Source organism: Planococcus citri, chromosome 1 (assembly GCF_950023065.1).
Source record: "Planococcus citri chromosome 1, ihPlaCitr1.1, whole genome shotgun sequence".
In the NCBI taxonomy this organism is placed as follows: domain Eukaryota; kingdom Metazoa; phylum Arthropoda; class Insecta; order Hemiptera; family Pseudococcidae; genus Planococcus; species Planococcus citri.
In genome coordinates this window covers 39,318,059-39,338,963 of record NC_088677.1, presented here as the reverse complement: position 1 = coordinate 39,338,963, position 20,905 = coordinate 39,318,059, and the positions used below count along the sequence as shown (strand labels likewise).

Here is a 20,905-nt window from a genome sequence, read left to right as displayed (position 1 = left end):
TACCAATGTGAACACATGAGCGAGAGGTTTTCCCCTAGAGGTAGATAAGCTGTTTTTCAAGCAAAATGATCATTTTTAAAAACTTTTTTAAACAAGATGGTGTTTATCTTGAGCTTTCCATAGCCACCAATTTGAAAGTAAATTAATGTCGTGACTGAAGTGGACTCCCCGCTTTCTCGACAGCAATTAACAGTATTGCAAAGATATATTATGTATCATCAGTCAATGTACCATGTACTATACATACGTACTCCTTGCTTTTTTAATCATGATGATCGCAACCGGTGCTCGGGTTAAATCCAATACACAAATTTACAGCCAATTATTTGAGCCAATAAATCGCTCAGCTTTTATAAAAATAATTTTGAAAATGACAATCTACCTTCGTAGAGTAGAACTTTCTCGCCTATCGTATACAGAAACTAAAATGAAAAAATCTACAGTAAACTAGTCGAAAAATCCTATGCTATCCTCTATTCACGAATCAACCACCTGCGATGTAAAAGACAGTGCAAATTAAAATGAATAAGAATTACGAACAATTCATGAGAGGAATACCATTTTTTCCAACACCGAGCATTTGAATAAAATACGAAGAAACGAATTTTATCGTTAAACCTGTATTAAAAAAGATCCGAAAAGTTTCATTTAAAGGGAAAGATCATAATAATGAACGTCGTATCGTTCGACAAAATAGTCTCTACTATTTCAACGTTGAAAAATTCAATTTTATGCACTCGACACCACTTTATGAACGTTAACGTTATTGCGATATTATCCGCGAAAGTATACTCGATACCTCACATAATGAGAATTCTACGCGAGAATATTCAGAGGAGATACTATAAAAATTATACGGTGTTTGTTAATCATTTCGTTGCACGTATTTTTCAATTACAAAAACCCTATATAGCTAGCATCTCATTGTTTCGACGATATACCTAGTAAAAAAAAGATAGGATAAGCATAAATGAAATGAACGTATCAGAAACAGAATGAAAAATGGAGAATATGTTTTCCTGAATTGAAAGTGTCTTACCCAAGACTTTGTATTAACAAACTGCGGTTCGACACTGATCAAATCATCGGAAAAATAAAGTAAATACAGTAAGTGATAAGAGCAAATGAGCAATTGAGCATATTCGATTTTGATTGCTGCCTAAATTAATTTATACACAAAAATAATTGAAATATTATCAAGTTTCATCCAACCGTGTCATTCAAAATGGAATTTTAGTCGTATCATGGATTTAGGAACTGCATTCAAGATTATTGATACCTGAAGTCGATCACTATTGAATTAGATAACACACACGACGATTTTCAGTAATATCACTACCGTTAGTACCACTGCAACTCACAAACAGATACGAAAGTAGCATATGTTATGAACTTCGTCGTAAATTCTTGAATCGAGAAACAATTCGATAATGTTAATTATGTTTCATAAAACAACAGATCAAATCTAATAAGAGGAAAGTAGATAAGCTATAGGTCATTTGACAGGAAAACCGTAATTACATGTAGTGTACTTAGGTATACAGTAAAGCAACTAAATAAAATCTATTCTCTCGAAAGTCGAAATGAAAATTTACCACTATGTTCGGTGAATATGTTTGACCCGAGTGATCGAGAATCCTTAGTGTTTCTAGGCTTAGTTCTGGTAGATTTCACTGTTAAAGATCCAGTTGGAACAGTTCGATCCTTGGTCTGTTGAGCACCCATGACTAGATATCATTACGATAGGTAAATCACTTAAATATTACATTTTGTACACGAAACACACTTTACACGAAATTGATACGACAAAACATCGGAAATTCAATTTTTAATTGAAAAATTACACGTACATCCTGGGTTGAATTTTCGAATAAAAACAAGTGTTACAACTACATTTCACGAAACGAGATACATCTACATGATACACACTTACACAGATAAAGAAGCCGAGACAATCGCACAATCACCAGCAGACAGTCATCAGCATCTGTTTGAAATTCACTGAGAAAGAGCGAAAGCTCTTCGAAACACCGTAAACACCAAGAGATAACTAGGAATCAGCCAATCAGGGTTAAAGACTCCTGCAAGCACTATCACAAATTATTCCACAGATAAAAATCAGGTTTTAACCAAGCACAAAACACAAATTTCTCTCTGTTGTTGTGGAACTGAGAAGTGTGAACATGATTACTTTACTTGGCCTGTAGGTAAGTATGGTTGTCTATACCACAATGAGAAGGGGCTATGTTTCGATTTCGACTATATGAATACAATATATTGTACTTGTACATAACCGTCGACCATGGACCGTACATAACATACATTAATTTTAATACACTGGATGAATTGGTGAAAAATTGAAAACAATGATGAATATAGTGGGAATGGGTCCAGGGTCCAGGTAGTAGGTACCTCTACCTACGAATTACGATATACAAACCGAACAAACCTCCTTTGGTTCCGGTATCGGTGAAACTCAAATTTTTTGTCAAATATTGGAGGTTTGTCTATAAGACTAGAGGAGGTAAATAAACAAGGAAGAGAAGAATTTGAATTTCTTTCTATAAAGCGGATTTATAACTGTGTGGTGTGTACTGTGCTTGTGAGCAACCATAGAAACTAGAAAGTCTTGAAAATTTCAAGTTGAAAGGGGAAAGAGAACTCTGTAGAAGCTGAAATAGGTATATCCCTAGACTGAAAGTTTTTCAATAATTAATTATACCTACCTACTTGAAAACCATTGACAAAACAATTATTTTTCTCATTGAATTTGCTTACTGCAGAAGTGCAGGCTCTCATACACGAAAGAAAAGAAAACTAATATGACAGCTTTTGTTTTCAGGATTTTTTATTCGTCATCATGTTAATAGCATAACGATAACAAATTTCTGAATAAAACGTTTTTATAAAAATTTAATATGTAAATTGAAAATTGAAAATTGAGCATGCGAATCTAAACGAAGTAACGAAAAAAAGTAAAAGGTACTTATGGCAAATATTATAATATTTTGTTGAATATGATAAATTAAGAAGTAAATATGCGTAATTTGCGTTCAATATCACAGCGACATAATGGGCAAATATTCACTTGAGCAGAACAATTTTCACAGCAGCATATATGACCACAATTCAGCAAAATTGTATTAGACTGAAAAAATAGAATGAAACAAATGGTATAAATATTGTGTGGCCGTTGGTGGGGCAATTGATATTCATATCAGATATGTACAATTAAAGCTGGGTTCATAATGAGTGTGACTGTTCGCGGCATTACGTCACAGCATATCTGACAAGCCATTACAAATCCAGCTTAAGCTGCGATAGTAATGACTTGAATATTTTCTTGATATCATGAGAAACGACTATAAATTTTTGGTGCGTACCTGATTTTCCATGCAAATGATGCATTCATTTGTTAAAACCGAACGCTGCGATCCCACATCCGTAGGATTGACGGTTTCATAAATAGGAGGTGCGCTGGGTGAAGAAGCAGCATTGTTAGAAATATTTGAATAAGATGGCGGCAATGACTTTTCTTCATCTACTCTCAAAGGAGCGGTAGGGGCAACGTTTGAGCGAAGCTGTTCGGTAAAACGACTGATAGCTTTCAAAATGCTTTCTCTGTCTTCCGTTGAATGTATTCCAACCTGATAAATTAGAATGCGTTCAGAATGTGGAAAAATTGAAACTAACAAGAGTTTAGGGAAAATGATACCTTTTCCAAGGATTGATCATTAATTTGAGAACAGTCTGATCCGAATTTTGTATCGAACATTGACAAAAAGGGAATACAATGAGATACGCCAAACAAAGTAAGTTCATACACCAGATCCGGATGAACAGAATACATTCGAGATACATTATTAGGAATGTAATTCAATAATCTTTGATATTGCATCAACCAGTACGTGTTATCGTTCTGAAAATAAATAATCAAAGTTAAAAAGCATGAATTGTCCAATAGAAAATAAAAATGTAATATACGTATTCAATCAGATAATTTACTTTAAACGCTCGTTCTTTCTCAGCTTCTTTCATTTGTTCAATTAATTTTTCTCGGTAAGCTTGTTGCTGAGCAAATAAATTCATTAATATTTCGCTCAAGACTAATCGTTTTTCGGACAGTTCATCCTAGGTATTGAAGAAAAATGTATAAATTACCGATTTTCACACAAAATTTAAAATATGTAACACGACTTGTCAATACGCTGGCAATTTTGATACTTACAATATGTTTATTCAAATGTAATTCCTTGTTTTTAAGCTCCATAACGGTTAAATTGGACAGTTGATTTTCAACCAGGGAAATCTCATTTCTCAGCTCCACATTTCGATCGTCCACTTTCTCAATAAGCGTTAACACAGCAGCATACTGCAAATCGACATCTTCTTTAATATCATTCAACAGACGTTCTTGATCGTTTTTACGCGTGGATAACAAATTTTCTATCTTATCATTCATTTCTTTCCTCCTATTACGAAAAAAATGAAAAATCCAACAAGAAACAGAATGAAATTCATACAACTGAAATTACCCAAGACTGGAATCTTCTATCAAACAGTTTTTCGCGAGATTGTACTCTTGAACTTTCTTATCAATTAACGATTCTTGAATGAGTAATTTTTCCATTGATTCTGCAATTCATATTATGGAAAATACTAATGACTATGAATAAGAGCAAAAAAATGGCTAAAATATTGTACCTAAAATTTGCTGGCAGCGAAGTGGTTCCTTCATAGGAGGTTCATTCAATAACGAAGAAGCCAAGGTTTGAACACATTTTTCAGAAAAAGAGGCATTCATTTCTAATAACTGGTTTATCACTTCATTGGCAGTATTCTCAACTGTCGAATTTAAAATGATTAATAATTATGGATTTCTTTTACAAGTCACACAAACAAAAAGAATAAACCGAACATTACCTTGTAAAAGTTGAACAATAAATTGATTTTGGTCCATTTCTTTCTGCACTTGAAATTTTCGAACTTTTTCATCAATTTTATGCTGTTCAGTCATGACATTTTTCAAGAACTGAAGTCAAAGTATTAAATTATTTACCTTACACAACTTGACTTATATATTACTGTAACGAATTTTACTTCTTCTTTTCTATTTTGATTTTGCTTATGAAGCAAAAGTTCTTGTTCTTTCTGTTCAAACAAAGTTTTTTCAGCAATAATTGTTTGCATTACTTTTTCCTCCTGAAAAAAGGAATAAGTAATTCTTATAAAATTACAATCACATTTCTAAAAAAATATAATATGAGATAAGTATTTTCATTATTGCTGTAAATTCAAGCCAAGCGTGTAATAAAATAAACAAAACAAGCTACTAGCCTTTTCTTTTTCCATTCTTCTTAAATTATCCTATAAAAAATATAAACAATAAAAAAAAATCATAAACATTTTCGATAATGTAAAATTGGTAAACAAATATGAAAGTATTGTCTTTCAAGTTTGGATGAAAATAAAAAGCACTTACGCTTACTGCACACACTGAACAACACATTTACATAATATGCACAACTACACACACATTTCTTTAAAAAACACCGATGTGTATTTTATTAACACCTTACCTGAATATATTTGTCATGGAAGCTCAGCTGTGATAGAATATCATCAACTTTAATTTCCTTTTGAATTGGCTCATTAATAGAATCAACATCTTCATTTTCCACATCTGTCAATGAAATAGGTACAAACGAACTATTACCGCTTATTATCTGAGATTAGAGATAATAGGAAATCAGTCAAATCCTTACCTTTTCGAAAAAACGATAATATTGCATCGACGCCATTTTCAATGACTGTTTTGGGAGGATACTTCCAATTATTTTCTATATCTAACAGCAACTTTGTCAAGCACTTATTTCCATCCATGGGAGGTAAAGTTTTCAAATTAGGATTTTTTCTGACATCCAAAAGTTGAAGTTTTTTAAGGTTGCTGATACTATCTGGCAGAATTTTCAATTTATTTGAAGACAGTGAAAGTTGCTCAAGGTTTGATAAAGCTCCAATTTCAGAAGGCAATGAATTCAGCTCGTTTTGATCAAGTTTTAAAATCTGGAGGAGAAAAATGCTTTAAAATTGAGATGAAAAATGAAAATTACGCAAATTTATGAACTTTTACCTTTAAATTTGTAAGATATTTTATATCACATGGTAATTTGGATACTCTATTCTGGCTGAGGTCTAACACTCTCAAAAGCGAAAGATCACATAAGTTTCCACCTTCCTTTAATGAAGAAAGTTCATTTTTCTGAAATCAAACAAAAAATGAACATTATTCAAGGTTTATGAAAATTAGCTACATTATAAGTTATTGCAAGACTACGCATCAACGCGTGACAAAGTTTACGAATAAGACAGACTCATAACCACACCTGTAAATATAAAAATTCTTTTCTGTATACTTTAATCACAGCAAAGATACCTTTGGGGACAGTTTTGAGTGAACAATCTGATATGTCAAAAACTGGTTCCGGAGACTCCTTCGCCTAGAAATAAAAATTAAAATTTTCGATCATAAATTTAATAAAAAAGAAACAAAGCACTGAAACAGGCACACACGTACTATGTATAGCTTTTTTTCTAGAAGAGCTTTCGCCATTTCACTACAATGAATTAAAAATGGTGAAGTAATCATATAACTGCATAATGAAGTATTACGCGATATTAATAACGGTATGATGAACACTTTTCAATTTGTAAGCATACATTCTTGATGAACAAAGTTTTCACGGAATGACACAGACGTACGTGGTTTGAGATTATGATTAACGGAGGTGATGATATTCCGCAATTCCGACGTAAAGTAAATTTAACACGAATCAGTTTTTTAGCTTATGATGATGAAAAGTTGTGTTTTAGCCATCGAAATGTTATATGTATTTTATAATATTACACTTAGTTACTTCATTTTTTAGGGCAACAATAAAAATCTTTTGCGTGCCAAATACTGAAATTGATAAAAACAAAAAAATGTGATAAAAACAAAAAATAAAAAATATATAAATAGAACCAAGTTCGCCAACTAACACACTGAAAAGTAGCAACGCAAATATTTTTGGTAACATTTTTCTATCGGTACAATACAACACTGTTAAATTTTACAATAAAAAAAAATCAAAACAGAAACATTGATAAGATCGTACTGCAAAATAAAAATGCTGCGTTGCGTCGTGTTATGTCCATAATTAGTCCAGATACGCTTTGAACTACGTAGGTTGGTGTTTGCTCCTTCAACTCGAGCTTTCGCGATCAAAAATCTTTAGTTGTAAAAATTATGTTTTTATTTGATGATATATAAATACACGGTAATCTGCTTAATGGCGTTGATCGTTTTGTTCGTGATTCATTTATTGATAATTAAAATAAATTATATCGAAGCGGTTCCGCAAGAATCAAATGCAGCTCCAAAAACACCATCCGGTTTGTACGTAGCCACCGACAAAGTTGCACTTTTGACGGTCAACAATTTCAACGAGAACGTTTACAATTCGACAAGTGCTTGGCTGGTTCAATTTTATAATTCTTGGTGTGGTCATTGCATAAAATTCTCTCCCATATGGAAACAATTAGCAGCATCTATTTATAGTAAGTGATTCTTCCTGTATTAATATTTCCATGTGATTTTCTCGCTATCGCTATTTCATTTGCATATATGTGTCATGTTTAACAAAATTTTATCGGTTATACCATGTACGTATACTAGAACCATACCACCAAAATCGAAGGGAAGTTGAGAGATTGATAAGAAGTTGATGATGTGCTGACAGTGAGGGAAATTCACACGTTGATAGATCAAAATTACGTGCATGATTGCTGAAAATATTAAGCTATTGTAATTTCTCTTCTTTTACTGTGTTGCTATTTTATTTGCTTGACCTGTTTTATATTTATTTATACTTTGTTGCTTTATTTTTGTATTTTATATACTATGTAATTTGCCATTTTAAAACGGAACTAAAGTAGGGAGAGTAATTTTGCACTTCCTGTATTCAATATTATAACAATGCGTTTCTAAATTGAAACAGAATTCTTACAGTTGGGTGCTTTTGTAATTGGGTTATCAAACTCATTATAGGTAGGTTATGAAAATCTGTAGAAGTTACTGATTTCATTACTTTTTATTGCAATGTCTGAAATGTTAGTTTCCAGCAGTGTATAAAATTTATATCTCAAAGTTGTCTTGCCATTGACCACATCGCAATCATTTGGGAGTATTTGAATCTGTTCAATTAAATGATTAATTACCGTACAAAATAAGAACACTGAACAGCTGCTGAAAAAAAAAAATGTTCATTATGAAAGTGTTTTTAATCATTTGTGTGTCGTATACATGACGTTTGATTGCATTGAGTTCAAAGGATGATTTCAAGGGTAAAAGAATAACTATTCCATTATGAACAGAATTATGTGTTTACTTACAGTTGAAAATATTGTAGACGTACAGAATTATCATCTCAAAATCACATGACCTAATCAACCTTTTTTTTTTGTAGATTGAAAAAGTTTTTTATTTCGTAGTTTCTTGCACTCTTGCAGTTGGAAATTAATATTGTCAGTAAAAATAAAAAAATGTATCCAATCACTTGTGGTCTTTGTAGCTTTTTAAAAAAATGTTCATGCAATTTTATGGAAAATAAATGATTTGCATATTCACCTAATTGCCTACTAATACATACAAAGGAACCACTTTAACAATTAATGACTTTTAGGTAGTAAATCTAATATTTCTTCTAATTTCTTGTCTCACACTCATAACTTTTTCAAACTGAAATCTAAGATCTACTTCCGCATTTACCACTATAAATAACAATAAGAATAAGTAGGTAGATTTCGAAAAATAAGTATGATAATTTTTCTTCAGATTGGCGGAATGTCATAGTGATTGGGGCGATAGATTGTGCCGATGAAGAGAACACGCAGCTTTGTCGAGATTACGAAGCGACGAAAAAACCAACCGTGCGTTATTTTCCTCCTTTAATGATCAAATTCAATTTTGGAACCAACGTATCCAAGCCAAGAGAAAATTTTGACCACGAAGTATGGAGAACTGAGATTATTAAACACTTGCAAAACACCACAACAAAGGTTTCCAGCTGGCCTAATTTATCGCCGGTGAATTCGGACATCATTCAATCAGTATGGAAAGACAATAATAATCGTCTTATGATTCTGGTTGTAGAAAGTAGCGATTCGTACGTTGGTCGTGAATTAATCTTGGATTTGCAAGGTGTAAAGCAGATAATGGTGCGATATACATTCGATAAAAACCTTTCGAATAAGGTATCGGCGCTTCCCCAGGTATTTGTTATACGACGTGATGGCGATGGCTCTCGAGTAGAAATACCTTTAACGAATACCACCCGATTTGGTGTTTTTCAATCTGTTCGGAATTATCTTATTGATAGTGGATACAATGTACCGAACGTTGTCGAAATGCAAGCAAGCGTCATTGTCGAATCTGTTCCCGTGAAACAGAGCGCAAAACAATTGCAATTGGTCAACCGAGTATTTATGAATGATTTAGAATCCTCTGTGAGGTACTCTCTATTTCAAGAAGTAGCATCCAAACCCAACATCACCGGCAAAGCGATGGAAGCGTTGAAATCTTACTTACGAGTAGTTGGAAAATATTTCCCTTCGAATCCTTACCTACATGGTTTAATTGAAACAATTGCTTTCGACATCAAAGATAACCATTCTATGACAGGTGGTGATTTTAAAAACCTAATAATTGAAGAAAGCAGCAAATTTCCTCCATTGAAAAACGAAAATTGGATCGGCTGCAAGGGTAGTGTTGCCAAATACCGAAGATACCCTTGCAGTGTTTGGATGACCTTTCATACCCTCTCCGTCCAAGCTTACGTCAATCCAAAACGTGCGAATGGTACCAGCGAAGTTTTGACTGCGATGTCTAACTACATTATAAATTTCTTCGGGTGTCAAGAATGCGCCGAGCATTTTCAAGAAATGAGTACAACAATGACGGGAAATGTTACTTCAATTAAGGATAGCGTATTATGGCTATGGAAAGCCCATAATAACGTCAATACGCGATTATCCGGTGATTTTTCAGAAGATCCGGCTTTCCCAAAAAGGCAATTTCCTGTTGAGAGCATGTGCCCGAAGTGCCGCGATAGCAATGGTTCTTGGAGAGAAGAAGAAGTATTGTCGTATTTGGTAAATATGTATACGAATATTTATAATTCCACAAATTCGTCTAGCGCCAGCGGCAGGAGTAGCGCGACTCGTTTTGGTTCAGTATTATTTGATAACAGACTTGACCGCAGTATTAATGTGATTTTAGCATTTATTTTATATTTTTATTGGTTTCGTTAAATGTAATCCTGCGTTGTAGGGTTCACTGAAAACAAAAGAACAAATAAACAATATTATGTATTTTAATGGTACCTAGTTGTACCTTACCTACTTATGACTTGCGTCATGTTGAAATTTACTCAAATTTTATAAAATATAGATATGTAATAACTAAGTATATTACTCAGGTATCTCTTTCGACAGATCTGTTTTGATGATCTTATTTTTCAAAGATATTGAAGAAAAAAAACGTAGCATGTTACCATAAAGTAAACCAAACATTTCCATATTTTAAGACTTTCTTCTCTCCTTCCCACCAAAAATACCAAAGTTGAATTGTCGAATAGATCTGGTCATCTTTAATAACTACCTATTTTTTAGTGGTAGTTCATCTGCACGTAGGTAGTAGGTACCTAGCTACATACTTAGGTATGCGATCATGACAGTTTCATTTTTCTAACAATTTTCCAACGCCAGCCACTGTTTTCCGTTTTATGATTTCTTGGAAAAATGAATTCCATGAGGCGGACCCAATTACCTGTTAAACATATACTTATGTAGATAATCATTTACCAGGAATGTGATTGCACGGTATTGTTTTAATGATTTAATTGCTGTGTCTTAATTCTTAAATGAAAATTGTTACCTGTCTGCATTTACTCATTTAAGTATATTGTATTTCTAATTTAAAATTTATAAATTTTTTTATTGTTCTTCCAACATCACAAATACCTACTTAATCGAAATTCTTATTTAAACGAACATTAAAAGTTTTATGAGAAGTATTGCGACACAATTTAATAAAGCAAATAACAGTCGTAAAATTTTCTCTCTAGCCCTTTTCATAATGGCCGTAAAAAGCTGTGGAAAAAACGTGGACGCTTGTTGACAAAATTTCAAAGTGCCTTTTTTACGGAAAACGGAAAAGTAATAGAATCAATTTTACTTTTCTGTAGCTTCTTACGAACAATAATACGGAAAAAAGTGCGGAAAGTAAAATTAATTTTACTTTTCCGTAAAAAAAGCACATTGAAATTTTATGTTCGAGTGTCTACGTTTTTTCCGTAGCTTTTTACAGTCCTTGCAGAAAGGGTTCCCTCTATTTTCCCCCCTAAAATTAGGATTTGAATATTTTTGAAGACTTTGATGTTTTTAATCTAATTTTTGGATGACTTACAAACGCTTATAACCTTAAAAAATAAATACCGCATTTTTTTTTTTTTTTTTGATATTTTGTGATTTTATATAGACACTTTTGTCTTGAATCAATGAATTGTCAATTATTATAATCACCTACTTGTTCCTTGAATCTTTTTTTAAAAAATGTATTCCAATTATTTTTTAACTATAAATTGATTTGCATTCAGTTACTAATTGAATTAATCAAGTTAATATTTGTCGTATTACGAACGTATGCATTCTGCATAAAGTAAGTTTTTCTTCCTCGATAATAGAAAATTGTCTTGCATTTTTATTGATTGCCTAATTATTTCTTACAGTTACTTTAAATTCGAAGCTGTATTGTGAACTTGGGTATTGTATGAACAAATTATTTTAGTATTATGTTTGAATTAGTATTTTTTCAAATCAACTTGGAAACAAGTTTTTTTTTGTCAAGAAATGTATTTAAATGATTTTTATCCTTTTTGTACCTGTTTATTTTAATTTTTGCGTAAATAATTGATTTGCTCTGACCTAAATGTACCTAACTACCTATGTAGTAATTCGTAGCCTATTTATTGATAAGTATTTGGAAAATTTAATTGATTCTTTCTGGCAAATAGGCAATTTCAAATTTTGAAAGAAATATTACATTTACTTTTTTTACTTTTAACGATTGATCAATACAATATTATGTATGTATTATAATTTAATCAGTAGGTATTTTCTACTTTTTTACTTAATGTGTTTTTTATATTTCTTTTGCAATCTGATACTTAATATTTCGAAAAAATGTGATTTTTAACTTTCCTTAAAACAAAAATACTTAATAATAATAAAAATGAACTACCTACGGTTTACGTTTTTATTTATAAAAGTAAATGGCGTTTTGCTTTTCATTTAAGAAGTGCATAAGTATTTTTGTTCTGAATGTACATCAGTAATATATTTCATTTTTTCATTTACAATTCTAAATATTTTTTGTGCAGTGAATTTTTAAAAAAATTCGAGAAGATGAAAGTGTATATAGCCTAAGAAATGCGTGAAGTCTTTAGAGAAAGGAGTTTGTATGTACTTTGATTGAAGAAGTATGATTTCAGAATGTACTCGTAAGTTGCAACGTCATTCTAAATGATAATTTAAAAATGAAATGAAATTGGTTCTTAGCCTACCTATTACTTATAAACTCATCAAAGCCTTCCTTTGGCCATTTTCAAACATTTAAAATACAATTGATCGCTTGAATTTATTAAAATCGCTAATGTGGGTTCAAATACTGAACCAAGTTCAAATGAATAGAAGCGATTAATAATTGAATTCTGGTTGTTTAAAACGATCAAGAGAAGGCTTAGGTCTTCTTTGGAACACACCAAACTATTTTTTATTGTACAAAATTGTCTCCAAAGCGGTTTGGGTTTATTTACTGAACCATGTGAAGGGCGCTGGATACGGTCCTCAGCTGTATAATGTTGAATGGTGGGTTTTTACCACTGCACCTAATGTTGTAATTACATAATACTCAAAGAACAAAACCATGAAATGAACATAGACTTACGTGGACAATCAGAATACCCACCTCAGTGGTGGAGTGATGGTAGCTGTTGCCTGTTGGCCATTCTCAGAAATGCAGAATAATTTAAATTATAATACATTTTAAAAAATATATTCCTTCCCCTTCCTCACTCTCTTAATCATGTTTAAAATGAGGGCGTTTGAGTCGAAAATTTATTGATTTTCAAACAATCGGACTATTAAAATTTTAAACTATCAAATGCCCGAGCGAAATAATGCGTATTAACATTTTGAAATATGATACTTATTCTTAATCATCCAATAATCAGGATTTTTCAGAAAACAGAAAATTTGTTCAAAAATGCGTTGACTCGTCAGGTTTGATTTCAGAATATTTCTGTAGTAAAAGCATTTATAAACAATGAGAAAAAATATCACGTTTGTGGACCTGAGGCTCTAAACCTTGAGGCCCGGGAGTGTATATCCTCATTCCCCCATCTTTCTTAGTCCTACTCCTACCCGCCCTTACGTACCTGTCGCCTGAATATCATAGGCAGACAGGTGGTAAGTCATAGTCATGATATTTCGGATTTTATGGAATTATAATTTAAAAAAGAACATTTTTTGGCCGTATCGACTAAACATAATTATGTACCTACAATTTTTTTTTTAATCAAAAAATATCAAATTTGGGAATCAGCATCTTCATAAGAATTTGAAAATTTGTACAATTTTTCATTTTTATATCGAAGGTGGGAGAAGGAAAAACGAATCAAAAGAAAATAATTAATGGAAAGAAAAATGCCAACTTCAACCTTTTGTAACTGCAATTTTTCAATTTTTTGCTCTACGAAATTCTGAATAAATGAAAATTTGTACAATTTTTTGTATCTCTTGAGCAATATGCTTCTGAAACGGAGTCGGTGGTTCCGAAAAGTCTTTCGCATTTTTTTTTTTTTTTGTTGGAAATTTTCAATACTGGTTTCTCTTTTTGCAACCAGTTTTCCGTAATTCAAGTCCTCGAAAAATGGAGTTACCAAAATTTCAAAATAACGTTAGGTACTCGTATCTCAGTTCGGGATGTTTTCTGGACGTTCGATTTTCAGGAACCAGAAAAAATATTAGCCTAACTTGATTTCGCTACAAATGTTAGATTCATTTCGTTGATTTCAAAATAATTAATTTCTCTCATTTTCAATTTTCAGATTGGCGAAATGTGTTGGTAATCGGAGCGATCGACTGTGCCGACGATCAAAACACGCAACTTTGTCGAGAATATGAAATAATGGGCTATCCGACCGTTCGCTACTTTCCTCCTCTGCTGGAAAACTTCACCGTCGGAAGAGAGGTATCCAGAGTGTTCCCCGATCCAGCTGTACTAAGAACCGAGATCATTAAACACCTGCAGAACACTGAAACCAAAGTACCCAATTGGCCTGATTTCTCGTCCATAAATTCCGACACCATTCAGTCTGTATGGAAAGTGAACAACAGTCATTTATTGATACTGGTTGTGGAGAAAGACGAATCATACGTTGGCCGCGAATTAATCATGGATTTATACGGGGTTAAAAATTTAATGGTTCGATACACGTTCAACGCTGATTTCTCCAACACTAAGGAACCACTTCCGCAGATATTTGTTATCAAATCAGATTACTCTAGAAAACAATTACCTCTAACGAATACCACCCGTTATGATGTTTTCAAAACGGTACGGAATTACTTACTGAACGAAGGGTACAATGTACCGAATGTCGTTGAAACAGAGTCTAAAGACACGCATTTGGTCAAGGTTAAGCAAAGTGCCAAACAGCAGCTTTTGGTTAATAAAGTATTCATAGAAGATTTAGAATCCTCAGTTAGTTATTCACTTTTCCACGAAGTCACATTGAAACCTAAGATCACCGGAGAAGCGATGAACGCGCTGAAAGGTTATTTACAAGTACTCAGTAAATATTTTCCATCTAATTCCAACATACACGTTCTACTCAACGCGGTAATTCACGATGTGCGAGATGTCCATACCACAACTGGCGGCGATTTCAAACGTTTGATAATCGAACACAGTCGAAACCTATTTCCTCTGAAAAACAAACATTGGGTTGGCTGCAAAGGTAGCACGGCTAAATATCGAGGATATCCATGCAGCGTTTGGATGACTTTCCACACACTCTCTGTCCAGGCGTACGTTAATCCTCAACGTTCTACCGGCAGTACCGAAGTTATTAATGCGATGGCTAATTACATCAAGAATTTCTTCGGGTGTCAAGACTGCGCCGAACATTTCCAAGAGATGAGTAAAACGATTGCTGGAAACGTTTCGACGCTTAACGACAGCGTGTTATGGCTATGGAAAGCTCATAATAACGTCAATAAACGACTCTCCGGTGACTTTTCCGAAGACCCGGCTTATCCCAAGGTACAATTCCCAGCTAGTAACATGTGTCCCGAATGTCGCCACAGTAACGATTCTTGGAGAGAGGATAAAGTATTATCGTATTTGGTTAGTATGTATACTAATATGTATAACGTAGTTACCCTATCTAATGGCGAGTCATCGACAGAACTTGCTAAAATTATTAGCGAAAAATACGTCCATCAGAAAGAGGTACCCGATGGTTGGAATTTCAGCTTTTCCGACGTAAGAACGTGCATCGGTTTGTACGTATTGTTCGCTTGCTTTCTCACCATTTACACGGTGCGATTCTTTTTGAAAAGAAATCGCAGGATTAAAAGTCATAAATATAATTATCACAGCAAAGCGTAGGCAAGTCAAAGACGCACGACTTGGAGGTGGATCGCGATTTCTTGAAAATGTTAATTTTGCTAACGTCGAACGTAGCACGTGATTTATTTGATATTAATTAGGATCTATTGTTTGTCATCTACGTCATTGTAACAAGAATATCCTCTATATGGTGTTATCTCGTCTCGTAATTGCGAACATTCCGAATATTTTCCTCGTATATGGACATTCGGATGAAGAACAATTAGTATTTATGTGTATTGTGTATGTTTGCTGAGATCTCTCTTTTTTGAACAAAACTGAAATAAGTTTACTAATCATTTTTTAAAACTAATTTTAATTTCTCGAGATCAATTTTCGTTTAATTTATACCGTAAGCTAATTTCAGTGGTAATCCATGTACGAAGTAGGTACCTACCTACCTACCTACCTACCTACCTACCTAATGCATAGGGTAAATATTTTTCTTAAGTAATCAATATTTTTTACATTGAATCGCCACTTGCTAGAAATTATCTGTGTAATGTTAGTAACTTGAAAATGTCTACATTCTCATTCAATCTTCCCAAAATTTAACTGATTATACGATAGAAATAATTTATCATTATCTTACCCAATATTTACTGGATTTCTTTCAAGCAATGGACGAGAAGATAGGTAGGTAGTTATGAAACTTGAAAAACACTTACAAATGAAACATAGGCCAACGAATCAATGTGAAATTGTTCTAAATCGCCTTATGGCAATGTTTTCAGTCAGAGAGTATATGTAATGATGGATGACGAGAAAATCACTGGTGGGGAATTGTTACTTCAGAAGAGTAATAATTGGTGAAATTCTGATTTGAAAGCTTGTTATTTAGCGACACCTTTCCCTACCCTCCATAGCTTATTAAACAATGAAAGGATTGTACCATTTTAAAATTTTGTTTCCTACCTATTTGAAAAACAAGTTCGAATTCATTGGCTTCGGAAATGAGCAGAAACTACGTTATATGATTTGTAAATATGTTTACTTAAGAATAATTTGAAATATTGCTAGAAGCTCTGAAAACTTTATGGTTTTTGTGAGTGCGGGGGGGGGGGTGACTCTTCACTCGCATACCAGTCGAACATCGGAGCTAATAGTAGATATAGGTTCATAAAAATGGTAAATCCGGGTTCAGAAGTGCTAAATTTCATTACGACTCTTTCATAGGGTATTTGGAAATTTTTTCCAAAACTGTAACTCAGAAATCAGCTAGAACTTTTTCAACAAAAATAATCGTTGGATAAAATGTGTAATTCGAACCAGGACGAAATGGATTTTGAAAATTCATGACTAAATCAATCAAAGAAGTCACAAAGAATATATACAAGCGTATATAGGTACTGAGTGAGTGTCATTCTGCAGACCATTTTTACGTTAATTTTTTCAAAACTAGAGAGTCCATAAACCTGCTAGAAGCTCCAAAACGGCTCGAGAACATCGCCAATCCACTAGGGTGATTGAAAATAGGTCATATCTACCTATGCTAGATTCCAGATTTTTGTTTCAATTTCATCACTATTCTTTTCAATTCCATTGACCACACCCATGTGTTTTTCCCTCCGAAGAGCCGATGTTAATTTACACAGTTTTAGCCAATTATTGCTGCAAAATTGTGTAGCAATAATAGGTTAAAACAGTTTTTTAAAAATTATCTGTCCGTCTACGCTGTGATTATTCTTGATTCTGAATTTTATCTGAACAAATAAAAATTTGGTTTAATGAAATAAGTGAATTGAATTAGAAAAATTATCCTATTAAGTTAGTCGCAGGTTTTTTCTTCTCTTGTGATCATTCGGAGGTGTCTTTTGCTGCAAACATAACAAAGTGTACCTAGTATAATAAAGTGATTTTTTTACCATTTTTTCCTTTTTATATTTATTTTTCGTGAAATGTTTATGTAATAGGTAGTACATATGTAGTTTGTATGTGAATGTATTGTATACACCTAGGTATTTATTCTATCAAAGCTTGAGCAATTATTTTGCTATCCTGGGGGTATAGTGTTTATTTATCTAGTGATAGCTGTAATGAGTATCTTGCTTAGTTAGCACAAAATATGTAAGTATTCTTAAGATGTAGGTTCTTTTCCTTCGAGGCTTATACAACTTTCGCGTGGAAAAAAGATAAAACATTGAAAGAGAAGAAGACAAAAAAAACTATTTTTCTGAAAGAAATTCGATTGCATTTAAATTAGGCATTTTATTTCCTAAAAAATGGTACATATTTTACTTGAATGTGCTTTGAACGAAACAAAGGTTTATTTGCTGATCATGTTGAATTATGTACGTATTTTTACAAAATCGAGTGGATTCTTCATAATAATTTTTTTCGAAATAATGAACATAAATGATTATTAGATACAATACAGCTCAATAATTCAATAACCAGGTTAATTTAGTGGAAATGAAAATTGTTTTTGTTTTTGTTCGTCATCTTTCATCTCGTTGATTGGAATTTCAAGTTACGGAATTTTCTATTTACATATAGCTAGGTAGGTATTTTTCATAACGAGTTTTTCACGCATGATCAAAATTTCTCTTTCTAGGTAATAAAATTTAACTGCAAGATGCAATCATAGTAATCTAAGAATTGAAAATTATATTCACTCGAGTTATTTCAAGGCTCCGATTTCGGAAATATTTCAGCAAAAGTTTCATAATTTTAATCGACTTTTGAAATATTCTTTATTTGCCTACCTACAGATGTTTGCTAATACGTTTTAATGATATTGTAGATAATTTAATTAACATGTTGAAAAAAAAAAGTGATTAAGAGAGAATACAAATTTTTACGCGTTAAATTGAAAACACATTTGTGGCATTCCAAAAATACACACAAATGGCATTCCTTTATTTCTTAGGCTCTATTTGTTTTTTATGTAGCGTAGGTTTTTTTGTTTTGTATTTGTTTTTCTTAAATCAAAGTGCAGCCTGTATGACTGTATTTTGTTTCCTAGTGCTCGTAATTTTCTTTTTTTGTTTGTGCCTGTGCACGCATGTGTTTTTTAAATAATACATATTTGAAATTAGATTAGGTAGGTAGCATACGCGTATTACGTAGGTACGTGCTATGTACATATATGTATATGTAAGATAACCTACGAGTACCAATTGTGAGTCGAGTAAGTATAAGTATAGGTCTTTCACAAAAATGTACTTTTAGTAATTGGTATACGCATAAATTCCGAAGGATATTTTGTATTACCGAATAGATGCAGAGAGAAATCGGACGGATCCGGCTCTCTTTTGACATGCGATTATTTTAGGCCCTCCTATCAAGTTGATATTCCAAAAACAAATCTGATTCTACTTAGTGAAATGAGTTTATTTTTAATGCTTAAATGAAAACATTGCTGTACAGGGGCCCACAGTTTCTCGAACTCCTGGTATGAAGAAGACCTTTCTATATTAGTAATCATTTTTATGATTCTCACAATTGGTAGGTTGCCTTATGCTGTGTATTTACGTGAGATATTTATAATTATTAATTATTAAGTATTTCGAAGACGAATTCATTTTAAATTTTCTTATGTCAGCGTTTCTTCTACAGTAGCCTAATATATATTATTTGCGGCCGCTTATTTTATGATTCATTGTAGACATATTTCCATATGTTAATGTTTTCCTGGAAAAATGATGTCAGCTACAGCTAATTTATGTACATTACGTATTACGTACGTATCAAATCGTTAACAATATCTGTCTGAGATCGAGCAAATTAATGCACCTTTGAAATGCGAATCGCGTGTTGGATTTTCTTTTCGTTATTTTTACTGTATTGTTTTTGTCTTTTTTTTTTTTAGAGCGTCTACATACATGTGTAAGCGTATCGTTCTTCCAGTTACCAATTATTTATTTTCTTTATTACTGTTCCATTCTTGATTATGAACTGATTCGAACAAATTGTTTGAAAGATATGGGTTATTATGTTATTTTTTTCGAGTTCAATAAAGAAATATTAAGATAATTTAGGTAGGTACACGGTACAGGTACATATACGATTTGATGATAGATATCGATTGAACAAATTTCAGTATTATTATCGATTAGATATATGTATGGTACCTAACTATACAGAATGTTCCAATAAATATTTGAAATTCTTTGAATTTGGGTGTAACCAAAACCAGGTATAACTGGTGCAAAAAAAACCTAAGACTCTATCGATAGCTCATATGTATTGATATTTGAAGCTGTTTCTCTTCACTTACATTGGTTAATCAGAAATCTAGAGTAGGTACCTCTACCTGCGGGTATGGTATGATAGATGTTTGATGATGATGAGATACTTTCCGGTTTTCCATGTATAACTTTGAATTTTATTTCGTTTAAATTCATATCTTATCTGCCGCTTGTTTCAAGTGTAATCAATTTTTTTCAACGATTCGCTAATAGGTAATACAGTTGAAAAACATGATCTTAAAATTTTTCTAAGTTTATTTTCGAAAGCTGTTGTGTTTAGTTATACATACTTAATGGTGATCAAATGAATTAAAATGACCTATGTGTAAAAGGTGAAAATTTCCTAATATTATTATGTTTAAAAAAAACTCCAAATTGATTTACTTACCTACTTAATTTTTTGCGTATTTTTAAAAAAATAGGTAAATTGTAATAAGCGTGTTGTTATGATCGCATTTACTAATACATTGATTTTTAAATACTTATGTGTACTGATAATTTTGCGAGATGTAATGTGATTTTTGAACTTTTGAGTGTTTGTCATTGTTCTGTTTTTTGTTTGTAGAGTTATTCATGTCATTTTATTTTCAAAATTTTTATTTATAATATGTATTTTTGTTTTGCACGTTGAATAAATTTAATTTTTTTTCCATTTACTGTAAGATTATTTTTAAAAGGGAAAGAATATCGACCGATTTACGTTTCACGTCATGACGATGACCACTGACGAATGATGATCTTCTAAGAAACGAAAGTACATAGATAACTACCTGAAACAGTGAAACCTGATGACGAAAACGTTGCTTGAAAAAGTGAGGATCTTACTATTCATTCAAACAAATACGTGTTAATTAAAATACTATCTTATTTTCGGTGAAAACGTCGGTTGTCTTGGTGTAAGTACGTATTTTTAATTACCTACCTATTTGAAGGAGAAGTCTAA

At 32.4% G+C, this 20,905-nt stretch overlaps 3 protein-coding genes across 6 annotated transcripts in view; 1 reads left to right on the top strand and 2 right to left on the bottom strand.

Moving 5' to 3' along the window:
- Window positions 1–2,014, bottom strand: part of Abl (tyrosine-protein kinase Abl) — a 30,900-nt gene extending 28,886 nt beyond the window's left edge. The window contains exon 1 of one of the 2 annotated variants that reach the window (XM_065344686.1): window positions 1,596–2,014. In XM_065344686.1, the coding sequence (XP_065200758.1) occupies window positions 1,596–1,725 (130 nt within the window). In that variant the 5' untranslated portion in view covers window positions 1,726–2,014. The remainder of the gene's footprint in view (window positions 1–1,595) is intronic. The other variant, XM_065344684.1, reaches the window with a different exon arrangement.
- Window positions 2,015–2,830: 816 nt separating this feature from the next.
- Window positions 2,831–6,988, bottom strand: LOC135831862 (E3 ubiquitin-protein ligase LRSAM1-like). Of its 2 annotated transcripts, XM_065344679.1 has the most exons (15): window positions 6,578–6,987; window positions 6,387–6,500; window positions 6,134–6,262; window positions 5,766–6,066; window positions 5,580–5,683; window positions 5,338–5,367; window positions 5,101–5,202; window positions 4,924–5,032; window positions 4,705–4,845; window positions 4,536–4,635; window positions 4,229–4,472; window positions 4,006–4,131; window positions 3,716–3,919; window positions 3,384–3,647; window positions 2,831–3,148 (listed from the first exon to the last, which is right to left on the bottom strand). In XM_065344679.1, the coding sequence occupies exons 1-15, from the start codon at window positions 6,647–6,649 to the stop codon at window positions 3,026–3,028; spliced, it is 2,163 nt and encodes a 720-aa protein (XP_065200751.1). In that variant the 5' UTR covers window positions 6,650–6,987; the 3' UTR covers window positions 2,831–3,025. The 2 variants fall into 2 exon arrangements, with proteins under 2 accessions (XP_065200751.1, XP_065200752.1); XM_065344680.1 differs by lacking the exon at window positions 5,338–5,367 and having other exon boundaries at window positions 6,578–6,988.
- Window positions 6,989–7,139: 151 nt separating this feature from the next.
- On the top strand, window positions 7,140–20,614 carry LOC135831863 (sulfhydryl oxidase 2-like). 2 transcript variants are annotated; one of them, XM_065344681.1, is made up of 2 exons: window positions 7,140–7,599; window positions 14,208–20,614. In XM_065344681.1, exons 1-2 carry the CDS (start codon window positions 7,302–7,304, stop codon window positions 15,770–15,772), a joined length of 1,863 nt encoding a protein of 620 aa, XP_065200753.1. In that variant the 5' UTR covers window positions 7,140–7,301; the 3' UTR covers window positions 15,773–20,614. The 2 variants fall into 2 exon arrangements, with proteins under 2 accessions (XP_065200753.1, XP_065200754.1); XM_065344682.1 differs by lacking the exon at window positions 14,208–20,614 and adding an exon at window positions 8,876–12,348 and having other exon boundaries at window positions 7,149–7,599.
- The last annotated feature ends 291 nt before the right edge of the window (window positions 20,615–20,905 follow it).

What these genes read in the sequence shown, in the direction of transcription:
- LOC135831862 (XM_065344679.1), bottom strand. Translation starts at nt 6,649, where the DNA reads ATGATTACTTCACCATTTTTAATTCATTGTAGTGAAATGGCGAAAGCT. An exon ending in TAGAAAAAAAGCTATACATA is followed by an intron (nt 6,501 to 6,577) that starts GTACGTGTGTGC and finishes TTTTATTTCTAG; the next exon opens with GCGAAGGAGTCTCCGGAACC. An exon ending in TCATTTGCATGGAAAATCAG is followed by an intron (nt 3,149 to 3,383) that starts GTACGCACCAAA and finishes CTATTTTTTCAG; the next exon opens with TCTAATACAATTTTGCTGAA.
- LOC135831863 (XM_065344681.1), top strand. Translation starts at nt 7,302, where the DNA reads ATGATATATAAATACACGGTAATCTGCTTAATGGCGTTGATCGTTTTG. An exon ending in ATTAGCAGCATCTATTTATA is followed by an intron (nt 7,600 to 14,207) that starts GTAAGTGATTCT and finishes TTCAATTTTCAG; the next exon opens with ATTGGCGAAATGTGTTGGTA.